Here is a 15,729-nt window from a genome sequence, read left to right as displayed (position 1 = left end):
TAGACGGCTGGGCAGGACAGTCAATTCATGAATGCCCTTCATCCTTAATTGCAAAGCATCAGAAATGGCGGGAAATTGATCACTTTCATTCAACTAATGAGAACACAGGCGAGTTTGAAACAAACGTGATTAGCAAAGTAGGGAGGATGGAGAGACAAGAGAATCCAGGCAATTTATGGGAAATCTATGTCAACAACAGCTCCGATTTTCAAACTGCGGTGTGTATTTCCTCCCTACATCACTGCACTTCAATTTTGTGGTGTTGATTTAAAACACACAGCAACAGTTATTCAATTCTATAAGTTTAGCTCGCCGAGCGTAACCGAGTAAGGCATTCGATTTAACAACACTTTTTCCTAGTCCTGGGTGGCACTTGTGTGATGTATTGCACTCAACCAAGCTGATTCTGGCAACAATTATGTGCGGGTCACTTCTTCCCAATCAGTGTCGGGCGATCTTTAGTGCCAGCAAATATTTGAACCTGAAATAATGATGGGGTGGGGCTGCAGTGCAGTGGTCATCACTTTGCACTCTGAAATCAGTGACCCGAGTTTGATTCCTGGCCACAGCTGACATCAGTGGCGAGTGATTACTCAAATGGTCCTGGATGCTCCTTCCACCCCCTTCCCCAACCCACACTGACTATCACGGTGAAGTATGGTCAAACAACGCCCAAGACCAACACGGTCCAGGGAGGCTTTCCTCATGCACGCAGACTAACAAAAGGGGTTATAAGTTATATTGATGATATCCCATATAAGGGCATCGTCATGGTCAAAACCAAAGTGTCTTCCATGTCAAACAAGCAATGAGGTGGTACTGATAAATGTAAAAACTCAAGTTATACATTTGTCACGTGCATTGTTTCTAGACATTCAGAGGCGCAGGAAACCACAGACAAGTGACAGGCAGCAAGAACCAGTGACAACAATTGGCCATGCTGTGGACCGACATTTTGTGTGCGTGTTTAATTTGATGCCCTTCCCCTGCACCTCCGATTAGCACGGTTGGCTACGTACGGTGCGAAACAAGTTCAAAAGACGTACATTCATACAATATTTGGCCAACTCCATTCATTTAGAGCACCTGGAGGGGAACACACTCTATCCCACACAGATAAAGCAGATCAAGTTCATAGTACTGCACGTCAGTGGTGTGGCAGGTCAATGTCCACAGGCAGGGAGTTTCACAAAATTTGTATGATCCGCCAACCCTCACCACCGCAATGCTGGATGATTAAAGACATGCGTCAGAGCATTTTGCACTGCACACACTTTAGCGGTTTTAAATGGAAAATGCTACCCAAGCAATCCTGGAAGCTGTACCAAATAAATGATTGATAACATTTGTACGTGCTATCAAATGTAATACAGCACACTTACACACTGTAATTTGGAAGAAAAAATATATTCCCAAACCATCGTATGTAATATAAATATCAACCTACTTGCTAACCTTGACAGCGTTAAAATGGTAACTAGAAGCTGGAGCAATTGATTTGATTAAAAAATACTCCTTGTAGTGGAATAATTTAACCCATGTCACAGCGATCCAATGAGGCAATTTTTCATCAAGAACGAGAAGAAAATGTAATGTTCTCACAGTGTAGAGGAAATTACTGTGAACAGTAGGTTCTATCATATGGCAAGGATTTCTAAGCAATAAACACACACAACGTACTTCGCGCTGTGTAAACTAGAAAGAACACTTGTTACTATCCTGTTTTTGTTGTTGCTGTTGTTGTATTTACTCAAGAACACAGAAGAATGTTTGGTGCAGGAAATAATATGCTACAGTGTGGCAAAAGTACAAAACTAATACATGAAGAGATGTCGATGGCTTGGGTAGGCCTTCCTTCAGCAGTGGATAGATTGTGGCTGGCAATAATAATGAGGATGATGATGACTAAACACATTGACGCATTTACTCTGACTGCTTGATGAATACATAAATACATTTAAATTATTATTACATCTGATCACTTCAACTCTGCAAATAAACAAATGACCTCAAATGCACCAACAGCTCATTGGATGTCGCTACAATATCAGCAGAAGGCAGTACAGCACAAATGTCTGTACTGTACCATGCTCCATCATCTATGTCGTGAAGTATGCTCAAATAACCCCCAAGACCCATATGGTATGGGGAGGTACGTTCAATTTGCACTGTTGACTACATATGGTGTAAAGGTAATTCAACATACATACAGACTCGAGAGGCATTAAGCAGTCTGCAGACATTCAACGACCAAACATTTCATTATTTTCTGGCACTTTCATTGCACACTCCTAAAAGTGTTCTATTTAATTTAATAACGTTGTGGCTCATGCTGCAAGTCACATTTATTTCGACCATAAGGGTTCTATTTTAAGAGCATATTTGAAAACCAACCTCTATTTGATGAGTTTGGGGTTTCTGGAGAAGAAGTTGTGGAACACATGTTTTATGTTCTATTGGTTAATGTGGTAATGCCCACTTTGAAAGCGATTTAGGTAAATTGGTCATTTCCCACAAATTCTGAGCTCGTGGTGGGCAATTTAAAACTATGGTCGAACAAGACTGAGTTCAGTGGCGGGCATACTGACCGCAAGACCACCCAGGCACCAAAGAGAGAGATGGGAAATTCTCACTTTCTGTCTATGACCCAATAACCCAGAATGCACCCAATCTCAGCATATCTCAGAAGCCAAGCAGGATGTAACCTGGATATTTAATCTGACCCTCACTGATCAGCGTGGGGAGGTATGGTCCAATCACGCTCACAACTTGCTCAACATGAGGAGGCCTTCATCCAGCAGTGGACTGACAGAGGACTGTGCATATAAACATGAGTGCCTACTTCGTTAACCCTAAACATATGGAATTATTTAAATTTGGTTCCCAAACAATTGTACATAACACTGGAAAAAGTTTTATAATTATTTTCGCTGTCTATTAATACTGCACCTCCCATGCAGTACACTTTGAGGCACTCTGGCGGCGGCTGCACCTGTGTAGCACAAGGTCAACCAGGTCAACAAGGTCAACACTAGGTCACCGCAGCGCTGGCCAGCAAAGCGGGAATTGGTCTGTAAGTAGGGGGATGATGCTGCGAAGTGGCTACACGCCAGCAAATGTGCCCCTACCCTCTTTCGAATAACGTCACCTGATCTTCAATAACATCACGTGATCTTCAACAACGTCACGTGATCTTTAACAACGTGACGTGACCTTTAACAACTTCACGTGATCTTTAACAACGCAAAATCATTCTTAATAATGTCACGTGATCTTTAATAACGTCCACTGTAAAGCAGACGGCGAGCGTTTTTTATGGCGGCCACCACCACACCCGCAGCGTTAACCAAGCGTAGCCGGTGGAATGAATGGAACCGCGAACACCTCCGGCAACGAGCGCGAGCCGTGCCACCCGCCAGGTCGCGTCCATGCTCTCACCCGCCACGTAGTCCCCAAAGCCGATGGTGGTGAGGGTGACCACCACAAAGTAAATGGCTTCGAGTGTCGTCCAGCCCTCCACGTGCATGAAGATCACGGTGGGGATGACCACGAAGAAGAGGCAGCCGGCCAGCAGAAATAGCACCGTTGATATGACGCGGAACTTGGTCTGGCTCAGGTGCTTGTGCTGCGCCGTGCAGCAATGGGGGTGGGGGTAGAGATACACACAGAGAGATCATGAACAGAGATAGGCGGAGCACTACCATTACAGTGATGTGGCGTGGTGGTAATTACAACCACTACTACAACGAGCTATAAACGGAACGATAAATACAATTCCTGGTAAGTGCGATCGACAGGGTTAGGCCGTGCACTGTGCGTTTCTTCTCTCAAGATTTTCCCACCACGCACCACGACTGTGGCCATTTTCAGGAGGCATAATTTCCAACTGCTGAAGATCCCAGCAGTGCTGAAAAACAAAGCAAGAAACAATGGCGCAGCCCTCATCTCTAGAGAAGTCTGCACAGAACAATGACCATAGACCGTATCCTAAACCACTGCCCCAAGCGATCGTTCAATGGAGAAACGAAGGAGCAAAACACAGGATCTACAAATGTCATCAACGGATGTAAATATCCAAATAGGTATTTGACTTTTTACGCGAGAAAAAAGATGACCTGCTCACTTCCTGCAACGGTATATGGAAGAGAAAACATCGCCGTCTTCATCGACGCGGGGTTCCTCTTCCACCGCCTCGCTTGCGAGAAATATAATCGGGCCTCCATTTGCCCTAAGTGTCAAAGAGTTCGAAACATTTTAATAAAACGATCACGCTTGGCGATGTTTCGCGAAATTCCTTATCGATTGTTGTCATTTGGGAGGATGCGTTATAAAACACGTGACAAATATGTCTTCACGTTGGCGTGCCCTGTACGAATTCCCAACAAATGGCTATTTAGATTTTTAACAAGTAAGGACCACTGAGCTACACAGCTCTTTTTCAGAAGCGACCTGGTGACAGATTGCAGCGCAACGAAGGTGACTTATGAAGATGTACAGCAGCCAAACGTATCTTGCCACCACGGTGCCCCGCTCATCAGCAGTGTACTCATCAGGCTCACGACGATGCCTGTGCGAGTGGCTTTTCACTGGTGCAACACCACCACCAGCTAGCACCGTGAGGTGCAACAACACCACCACCAGCTAGCACCGTGAGGTGCAACAACACCACCACCAGCTAGCACCGTGAGGTGCAACAACACCACCACCAGCTAGCACCGTGAGGTGCAACACCACCACCACCAGCTAGCACCGTGAGGTGCAACAACACCACCACCAGCTAGCACCGTGAGGTGCAACAACACCACCACCAGCTAGCACCGTGAGGTGCAACAACACCACCACCAGCTAGCACCGTGAGGTGCAACACCACCACCACCAGCTAGCACCGTGAGGTGCAACAACACCACCACCAGCTAGCACCGTGAGGTGCAACAACAACACCACCAGCTAGCACCGTGAGGTGCAACAACACCACCACCAGCTAGCTAGCACCGTGAGGTGCAACACCACCACCACCAGCTAGCACCGTGAGGTGCAACAACACCACCACCAGCTAGCTAGCACCGTGAGGTGCAACAACACCACCACCAGCTAGCACCGTGAGGTGCAACAACAACACCACCAGCTAGCTAGCACCGTGAGGTGCAACAACACCACCACCAGCTAGCACCGTGAGGTGCAACAACACCACCACCAGCTAGCACCGTGAGGTGCAACAACACCACCACCAGCTAGCTAGCACCGTGAGGTGCAACAACACCACCACCAGCTAGCACCGTGAGGTGCAACAACACCACCACCAGCTAGCTAGCACCGTGAGGTGCAACAACACCACCACCAGCTAGCACCGTGAGGTGCAACAACACCACCACCAGCTAGCTAGCACCGTGAGGTGCAACAACACCACCACCAGCTAGCACCGTGAGGTGCAACAACACCACCACCAGCTAGCTAGCACCGTGAGGTGCAACAACACCACCACCAGCTAGCACCGTGAGGTGCAACAACACCACCACCAGCTAGCACCGTGAGGTGCAACAACACCACCACCAGCTAGCTAGCACCGTGAGGTGCAACAACACCACCACCAGCTAGCACCGTGAGGTGCAACAACAACACCACCAGCTAGCTAGCACCGTGAGGTGCAACAACACCACCACCAGCTAGCACCGTGAGGTGCAACAACACCACCACCAGCTAGCACCGTGAGGTGCAACAACACCACCACCAGCTAGCTAGCACCGTGAGGTGCAACAACACCACCACCAGCTAGCACCGTGAGGTGCAACAACACCACCACCAGCTAGCTAGCACCGTGAGGTGCAACAACACCACCACCAGCTAGCACCGTGAGGTGCAACAACACCACCACCAGCTAGCTAGCACCGTGAGGTGCAACAACACCACCACCAGCTAGCACCGTGAGGTGCAACAACACCACCACCAGCTAGCACCGTGAGGTGCAACAACACCACCACCAGCTAGCTAGCACCGTGAGGTGCAACAACACCACCACCAGCTAGCACCGTGAGGTGCAACAACACCACCACCAGCTAGCACCGTGAGGTGCAACAACACCACCACCAGCTAGCACCGTGAGGTGCAACAACACCACCACCAGCTAGCACCGTGAGGTGCAACAACAACACCACCAGCTAGCACCGTGAGGTGCAACAACACCACCAGCTAGCACCGTGAGGTGCAACAACACCACCACCAGCTAGCACCGTGAGGTACAACAACACCACCACCAGCTAGCACCGTGAGGTGCAACAACACCACCACCAGCTAGCACCGTGAGGTGCAACAACACCACCAGCTAGCACCGTGAGGTGCAACAACACCACCACCAGCTAGCACCGTGAGGTGCAACAACACCACCACCAGCTAGCACCGTGAGGTGCAACAACACCACCACCAGCTAGCACCGTGAGGTGCAACAACACCACCACCAGCTAGCACCGTGAGGTGCAACAACACCACCACCAGCTAGCATCGTGAGGTGCAACAACACCACCACCAGCTAGCACCGTGAGGTGCAACAACACCACCACCAGCTAGCATCGTGAGGTGTAACAACACCACCACCAGCTAGCACCGTGAGGTGCAACAACACCACCACCACCAGCTAGCACCGTGAGGTGCAACAACACCACCACCAGCTAGCATCGTGAGGTGCAACAACACCACCACCAGCTAGCTAGCACCGTGAGGTGCAACAACACCACCACCAGCTAGCATCGTGAGGTGCAACAACACCACCACCAGCTAGCACCGTGAGGTGCAACAACACCACCACCAGCTAGCACCGTGAGGTGCAACACCACCACCACCAGCTAGCACCGTGAGGTGCAACAACACCACCACCAGCTAGCTAGCACCGTGAGGTGCAACAACACCACCACCAGCTAGCATCGTGAGGTGCAACAACACCACCACCAGCTAGCATCGTGAGGTGCAACAACACCACCACCAGCTAGCATCGTGAGGTGCAACAACACCACCAGCTAGCTAGCACCGTGAGGTGCAACAACACCACCACCAGCTAGCACCGTGAGGTGCAACAACACCACCACCAGCTAGCTAGCACCGTGAGGTGCAACAACACCACCACCAGCTAGCACCGTGAGGTGCAACAACACCACCACCAGCTAGCACCGTGAGGTGCAACAACACCACCACCAACTAGCACCGTGAGGTGCAACAACACCACCACCACCAGCTAGCACCGTGAGGTGCAGCGTTTTCAGAATTTCAAATTCCCATTGTCGACTGTGGCTAAAACAGTTAATTGAATGACTGATCGCATGCCTTTAAATTCACATTAATTCTAATGATCACACCTGCTTATAGAAACCTAAAAATCCCTCACGAGATTGCCAATTTGGGACATCTCGTGTTGGACAGATGTCTGTAGCTTCTGAGGGCTTAACAATCCCTCTCCTCCCTGCTTATCCTCCCTTACCAGGCTTTATCCATTGCAAGAGGTAGATTTAGTTGTTGTACTTTCCCATAAGTCTGCACTTTGTGCTGTTATATAAAGTAAAGGTGCAGTCCTGCAATTCCTTGCTCACTCCACTGCTGGCAGAACGGCATCCACTAGAGGTAGCTTTAGAGAGGCCCTCTATCGGGCATAAGGTATTTGGCCTAGTCTTCCACGATGGCCAACTGTCGAGTTAACTGTGAGAGTAACCACACTTGCATCTCACTGCACGCAATCTGCAGAATGACTAACTGCGGTGAACCTATTTATATTCCAATTATACTGCTGGATGGACAGATGCAGGGGGATTTTAAACATTTGCCCGGTTCTTCAGCTGCCACGCGACAATAGGAATTTATTTTTAAAAAATGTATGATAAGATGCGTTTAGAGTTTCATTAGTATGTGTTCAAGGTTCTGAAAAAGGAGAGGCATCTTGAACAATCAAAACTCGTTTAAAACACCATCTATTTATATTTTAAAATCACTTTCATTATTTGCACCGGAAGACCTGGAACGTGATTTTTTTTTTGGAAAATACAAAACTCAACTGCCCAACAACAACAACACGTTTAGAGCGCTAATTGTTACCAGACAGTGGAAGGAAACGTATAAATAATAGTGGCCACCCTGTGCGCTGTTAGAATGTAAAGTAGAGCGGTAATTTGGTAATTTGCCTAAGGTGTCTTGGATTGTCTGGAATGCACAATGGAATACTGCCCGAGGTTTGAACGTCTATGACACCAGTTTATAACCAGTTTATATATAGCTTGGCTTGAGCACAAATATTGATTCCAATCTACAAATAGCATCATCCCAGTGCTCTGTAATTGTGTTGTTGCTTTTAACTTTGAAGGCACAACTATTTGCAAAGTGCTGTTATTCGGTCATGTGTATTACTGGCTGTCTTTAGTTACATGGCTTATTCAAATTCCCTTTAGCAAAGACCATGAGGAATTTAAATACTGATCTCGTATAATCTGCTTCAATGTGCCCAACACGTATCATATTAAAACAGAATAGTAGAGGCCTTTTTTTGTTTCAGACTGGAATGTAAATTAAGCTGCTATGAATGGCACTCCTTTGACTTTTATACCCCCAGGGATATTTGCGAAAATAACTTTTGTGATTTTATAGCGGCTGGCTGGTAAAATGTGCCAAAAAAGTCCAGATTAACACAATTTCCCAAACCATGCATACAAAATGTAGAAAAGTTGAGGAAAACAACAACAAGACAGCCCTAATTATACAGAAAGTCCCCTTTCGCCTGAATAAACCAATTTTTTTTATGTTTTGTTTTTTACTAAGATCATTTTTTCTTTTATAAATAATGGCAGCTGAAATTCACACTCAATTTGCCTAATACCAATGTTGCTGTGTTGGAAATTTGTTATTCCACATTGTCAATGCCTATTGTTGTTCAGGTTCTTTTAATCTGTATTCATGTTTTCAGAAGTATTTAAAAAAATGCATTTGATGAAAGTGCCATGTTTTCAATATTATTGCAAATATTCAGTCTTGTAAATGCGAGAGACATATCCTCCATAAACTGAACAAAACTCATATTGTACCCACAAAGTGTTCCAAGATTATACAGTGACACAAGGAGATTTTTACGGACACTGTGTGACTCTAACATATCACTGCAAATACTTGCACACAACCCGACTCTTGCCATATGCCAAAGTATGTCAAGAGTACGAGCGTACGACAAGATCCTGCAAATTACTCGACTGGGATTACACGGAGCGACATCGTCCCCCGAGTGAGAAAATCTGACAGAACCCTCCTTGAGAATAATCGTCTCGAGACTCGTTGAGACTTTCATGGTGTGGCGATAAAAAATTATTATAATTGAGCATTCTCTGCACACCCACTAAGATCTCGATAGTCACCCACCAGCAACTTGCTTCAAAGTTACCGAGACCATTTTGTGAAGCTCCAACGACCCCTCCAACGAGGAACGCCGCCTTACAGCAGCAGCAGCGGCTTTTGGCTGCTGGCCATCGAACAAAGATGGTCACCGCATCGTGTGATTTCACATGACCTTCTGCGGCCGTCTGGAACGCTCTTCCTTCCGATATTAGGAAGCCACTGGAGCTATCTAGATTGAAAACTAATTTCTGAAGAACTACGTTTTGTGTTCAGTTTATTGTCCTTCCGCAGCACCCCCGATTATCACGGCTGGCTACATACGGCGCGAAAGAAGTTCAACACACGTACGTATTGACATACGCAGAAGAGATGTGAGGAAGTTTACCAAGTGGACATTGAGGTGAGAGCAAGAGCCCCAGAAGAGAGCCGATGCTGGAGCCTCGTGGCTCCGCACCCCCTCGGCCACAGCGCACGCCGGACGAGAGGCGCTGCGAGAGCCTCGCACGCGGACGCCGTGCGAGGCTTCATACAGGGGAACGTATCGACGTGTAGGTGTACACGTACGTAAGTTTAACTTCTTTTGCGCTGTACGTAGCCAACCATGCTAATCGGAGCTGCCAATAGTATGCTTCGTAATCAAATTGGTTGTTATAATTGTTGTTAACTTTACCGTTGAGCTGAAAGAAAACAGTTATCGGCACGTTTACATGTACACATGCCAACATCATATTATTTGCTCTGTCGGTTTGAGAAGGGCTCTTTAACCGCATAAATCTGGCCAGATCATTGTGGCCGAAAGCAAACATCTATCAGGAAGCAGTGGCACTTGTATCGAAAAACCGTCCACTCCAGCGATTCCCTAGAAATATCTCTGAAATTCACTTCACATCTCCTGAATAAGCTCGACTAGATATCAAAACTTAAAACATCATCAGTATATTGTGCTGAAAAAATAACTGCACTGTAACGTGTGCATATACAGCACCGACTGCCATTATCTTACACCAAGAAGTGACACGCAGATGTTTTAATTCCATAATTAACTGAAATAACTATGATACACTGTATTCATGATTGCGTGCTTAATTTGGAATTAAAATGGATCCAATTTTTACAAAAAAATCAGATTAAATTTTTTTACAGTAAATACATTAGTGCAATATAGATCCTCCAGTATTAATACATATTCTGATTCTGTTTTATAGATCCTTAAGTAAAACAATCCAAGGCAGTCTCCATGGCAGATTAATATATATGTACGCCATATTGAATTACAATGGTATCTTGTTTGATTCCCCTTGGAAGCATTATAGTTTATTTATTCTTAACAGTATAAATAAACGTTATTATATTTTTACACAAGTTCGACATCTCATTATGAATTAATTTTACAGTAATAGGTAAAGGTGCAACCCTGCAATTACTTGATCACGCCACTGCTGACAGAAGGGCCTCCACTGGAGGTACTCGCACACTTTGTGCCGGGTGAACAGAGGCTAGGAGATTCTGGAACACTTTTCCTTCTGATATTAGGAAGCCACTGGAGATAAGCAATGTACATACGTACATTTGCATAATTGTTTAAATTGCCACACCGAGAGATTGAAGTAATGGTCTCTGGATTGCAATCCCACTGTACCCATAATTGTCAACACGCATCTTAAACACAATAACATAATAACATAAACACAATAACGTAATAACATAAACACAATAACATAAAGCCATAACCCCCCCCCGACTAAAATACGTTGCCAGCTGTAAAAAACCATGCCCCCCCGTTAACTGTTTGTTTTTCATGCCACTGCACGATCAACTTATAAAGTATGAGACATGTGCTCTCGTGCCTCCTAATGCATTCATTCAGCTCCCAGGAGAATATTAAGTACATCCCAGTGCATTAAATCTGGAGTCCATTGGCTTATTGAAGCGCACTTTGTCTTGCTCAGCACGCTTATCCTGCTTGTGCAAGAAACCCTGTGGGTGGCGGAACTAAAGATGAGCGTGTTTGGGCAAGAGAGTGCAGTGACTTTCCTAAAAAAGACGATATTGTACTCGCCCATATGGCAATTAAAATATGGTGCAACGTCAAAGCATGAATTCTAATACATTCTATTTCGGACTTATATGAATAAGTGCTTATGTCAGAATGTTCTATTTTGGTGACGTGTATTTATGTTGAGGTCATCAGCACATCACGTGTGTGGAAGGGTGAGGCTACTCACTTTAAACGTTTATTGAGAATTTGACACTTTGTTAAAATCGTGGAATATATTCCCATATCCATGTGTACTTGTAAGAGTATAACCAAAACCTGTCATTTAGCACAGGCTGACAAAAAGTGTCCAAGGCAAATAAATGCTGCCATGGATTAGAGGAGGTAGGTGATTAGTGTAAGTAGGTGATTAGAGGATGTAGGTGACAATGGCAGTTTCAAAATTAATGGTGCCAGAAAGGGCGAATTTAGCACCACTACTTTGGGTCATACAATTTCAGTTGTCAGGATCACATTTTTACTTGCAGTTGTTGAACAGCATGTGGTAGTGGAGTGTTTAGAGACACGGCCATATTCAAACTGTAACAACAATTAGCAAAACACTTTGTTCGATTACATAAGCCACTTTTTTTACTTTCAAATCATCTCCCACTTTGGCATTTGAACAAGTGCATGAGAAGTGTATGTATTGACGGGCTCCAATCCACGGACATGCAAAACCCTATTTGGAAGACTTTTGAGTGGTAGAATTCACACTTTAAAGTGGCATTTCTACAGTGATCTTACGCATCTCGCACGTCCGATTAAATCAGTTGGCTACGCACGCTGCGAAAGAAGTTCAACATATATGCAAAACATTACCTGGAAAACTTGTTCATTTGAGCTTCCAATCAATCCACATCTGTTTATTATTTTACAGTCACCTCGACATAATATGTTTAGACATCCTGACATCCTGCCAACGCTCAAGATTTACCAATCACACATGAAGGTCATTAAAGGTTTATTGGCACCACAGTGTGAAATACAACGTTCAAGTGGAGGAGAATGCGACAATTACACGGCTCGCCCAAATCTGCTTAAACACATAAACGCTTTGATGTGATGAAAGCAATAACTCCCGGTGACTATGTTTCCATCGGTAACTCCATTTCATCAGAGAGTGAGATTACAAAGTTATTACCATCCAGAAACAAATTCAGACTCATGCCCTTTACAGAAACAGGATAGATAATATGGGCAAGTCCTTTTGCTTATTTATTTATTTGAACATTTTGGAGATAATGTGAAGTTTTAACTATTTGAGTAAAAAACAATGGTCGAGGTGGCCAGGCGGCCCGGAGGCCAGAACCTTGAGCCATCACTGATGACATCCTGGGATTGCCCCAGGATTCAGCCACAAGATATTCACCTCGATTTTAGAGTGAGGTCTGCTCAATGAATGCACACAATAGACCCCATAATGATGTCTATTTTTTCCCTTTCACCGAAAACTAAAGAGGCCCATTGAAGTGCCTTCAGTGTAGTTCTGTCGTAGTTATGTGGATATCTTCCCTGACAAGGCATTGGCACTGCTTGTTGTTAGTTACAAATGAAAATGTCTTAATGTCATGACCCGATGCTGATAGTACAATTGGAATCACATTGGGGAAACTAGTCTAACTTTTTTCTGAAGCGGAGTGGTTAACGTTTGATGGCCATTCACCATCAGGATGTTGAAAAATAAAGCCTGGTTAAACATAATCATCCAATCTGGATCCAGAAATGTTCACTTTATGGTATTGAAATATCAGGTAACAAAATACTCCATCTTTTAAGCTTACAATTCCATAGTATAATAACAACTTATTACATCCATACATTTTGTTCCATCTTGAGCTTTCACCTTCATTTCACTGTACTACTTCATAAGGAACGCCACAGTGGTGAGATGTTATCTGCCCTGCCTGGTATACAGGAGGTCGCGGATTCAATCCCGACCCTGATGTATGTATATTTAAGTTTGCATGTTCTCCCCATCGTCGCGCGAGTTTTCCTCCTGGTCCTCCGATTTTTCCCTCCACACTTAGAAACATGCGTTTAGAGTATTTGGCTGCTAGAAATGTTCACATGATAAGCCACTTCGTTGAGCTATCATTTGTGATAGCCAGGTTGCTTCTGAAAAGAGCTATGGAGCTCATTGGGCCTTACCAGGTAAAATATAAATCATTTAGTTTTCCTTAAAGGCATCTAGCAGAATTTGTTTCCATCTCTTGGACTCAGTCTTTTAAAGTTGCGTTACATAATCAGAAATCAATGGTAATATCGACAAAGTCCTGCCTCACGTGATACGGATTCTAGAGCATTCAATGCTAGTGTAATTACTGAAATTAAGGGGTACTCACCCCAAGTCAATGTGCAGCCAAACTGTATTTCAAAAAGGAGGCCAAGGCCTTCTATTGGCAGGAAAAGGCCTCCACGAGGATTGGTCGGGAGGCAGGGTTTGAAAAGATTGGAGGAAAGATTTAGACGGGAAAAAGCGGGAACAGAGAGTGGAACTCGGAGGCGACGGTTGGGAACCGTTGGAGGAGAAGGACAGGGATTAGCTGCGGGGAAAAACAGTGAGGGAAAGTTCGAGAAAGGGGGCTCGAGAAGGACAAAAGGGAAGAGCCTGAGGAGAGGGGATGATCGAGGCAAGGGACGAGGAGCTTCAAGATGAAGAACGAAGCCCAGGCCTAGTGTTGTTGTTGTTGTGTCTGAAATAAAGAGGCTCTTGGTATACAGTCGTCCGTGTCATTTCACTAGAAATGAAATGAACAACTTTCATCTGGGCATGATGGCATCATCACTACGATCACAGTGTCTTTAAAGCCAAGAGAATGCATTGGTCCACAAACACGGTTAAGCACGCAGAGCCAGGCACATTCCGCAGAGGTGAGTGGGTGCGAGTAGGACAGATGGGAGGTGACATTTTCCAAGTGAAGATGGAATCTGGTGACAGAGGATGCCCCTCAGCTGAATAGGCCTTGGCCTCTCAATCAGAGATCAGTGCCACCCATTTATGTCTCGACTTAGTAATCAGTTCTGATGTCAGCACAATGGCACACTTGTTAAAACCCAACTGGGAGATATTTTTCTAACCAATACTAACCATATATATCCAATTTACATATACTGTATATTTAAAATAATATCTTGAGTTAACTATGATAAGAATTCCACGTAAGTAAGCAGTGTAATATCAGAGAGCTCCCACCTGTGAATTCAAATAGATTTTTCTCTCACAGTTTTTATTATAATCATTTTTTATTAATAAATATTATTTTGTTCATAATTATTATTTATAAAAAATAAAAAAACGAGGCATGCTATTCCTTCAGAAGAGACTATTACAATGAGACTTTCATTCAGATCGACTATTCCCACTTGTCATGCGCAAACGGTAGCAAACATGCAATGTAGTCTTATGAGCGTTTAACTTTGGTTTGTTGTTATTTATAGTGTACATTACCATGACCTACAGAAAGTGAATCCGAACACTTGAGATGGATATATCTGTGAGTCAAAGAAAAGAGAAAAGTTACGTTTTTTTAAAGCACAATAATTTGTGGTTTCCCCCCAGTTTTACCCCATGTCCTGGCCTCTGTCATCATACCCATTGGTGTTGCGCGATTGACACTTCATCAGTCACCGTGCACCTGACAATCAGCCCTGCAGCACAAACCCTAGCTGTAAATGGTGCACGTCGGCATTTTTACGAAGATCGCACGGCAATAAAAATTATGTTTGTTTGGTTATTTCCTTAATAAGCCAGCAAACAAATAACTTTGGCTGGACGACGGGGACTGGGGGTGGGGGGGTTGTGGTTTCCTTCTCTCGCTCTTGGATGCATGCCCCATGCTGCACACACTGCCGAGTGTGAAATGAAAACCGGGGATGAAATCAGCATCCAACAACACTGCCATCAAGGTGACGTCTGGGGGCGATGGTCCCCGAATTGATGACAAAGCCCATCCCCCAATTCAATCTGGTGACTCTCACGTGCGTAAAGTGGACTACGTACAAATTTCAACAACCTCAACCTTTTGAGAAGGCCAATAATACCCAGACACCTTGCATTTCTGAAGCAAATGTGTATTCTGCATTCTGGGACAGTGGCATTGTTATAATATCCACGTGGGTCGGGGAAGTATTGTGATGAGAGCAGAAGACACAGTCATAGTTGAAGTTTTTGTCAAATATCAAATTTACGCATTATGCTGGCAACTCTTCACCATTTTGAAGAGAGATGAGCGTTGTGTGTTTCTGGCATTTCAGAAAGTGGTCGACTTCTGGAGCCACTGGTGTCCACCACGGGGATGTGGAGAGTCACAACTCTTGTTGTTGTAGAGAGTCAC

General features: G+C 44.9%; 1 protein-coding gene across 1 annotated transcript in view; it reads right to left on the bottom strand.

Annotated features, from left to right (window-relative positions):
- The window catches only part of LOC144941840 (potassium channel subfamily K member 2-like), a 151,189-nt gene that overhangs the window by 57,336 nt on the left and 78,124 nt on the right, over window positions 1-15,729 (bottom strand). Inside the window, exon 6 of the mRNA XM_078868326.1 lies at window positions 3,439-3,625. Within this exon, the coding sequence (XP_078724452.1) occupies window positions 3,439-3,625 (187 nt within the window). The remainder of the gene's footprint in view (window positions 1-3,438; window positions 3,626-15,729) is intronic.

This window comes from Lampetra fluviatilis, chromosome 25, assembly GCF_964198595.1.
Source record: "Lampetra fluviatilis chromosome 25, kcLamFluv1.1, whole genome shotgun sequence".
Taxonomy (NCBI): Eukaryota; Metazoa; Chordata; class Hyperoartia; order Petromyzontiformes; family Petromyzontidae; genus Lampetra; species Lampetra fluviatilis.
The sequence above is the reverse complement of the archived record's forward strand: the minus strand, read 5'-3'. Positions and strand labels throughout refer to the sequence as shown.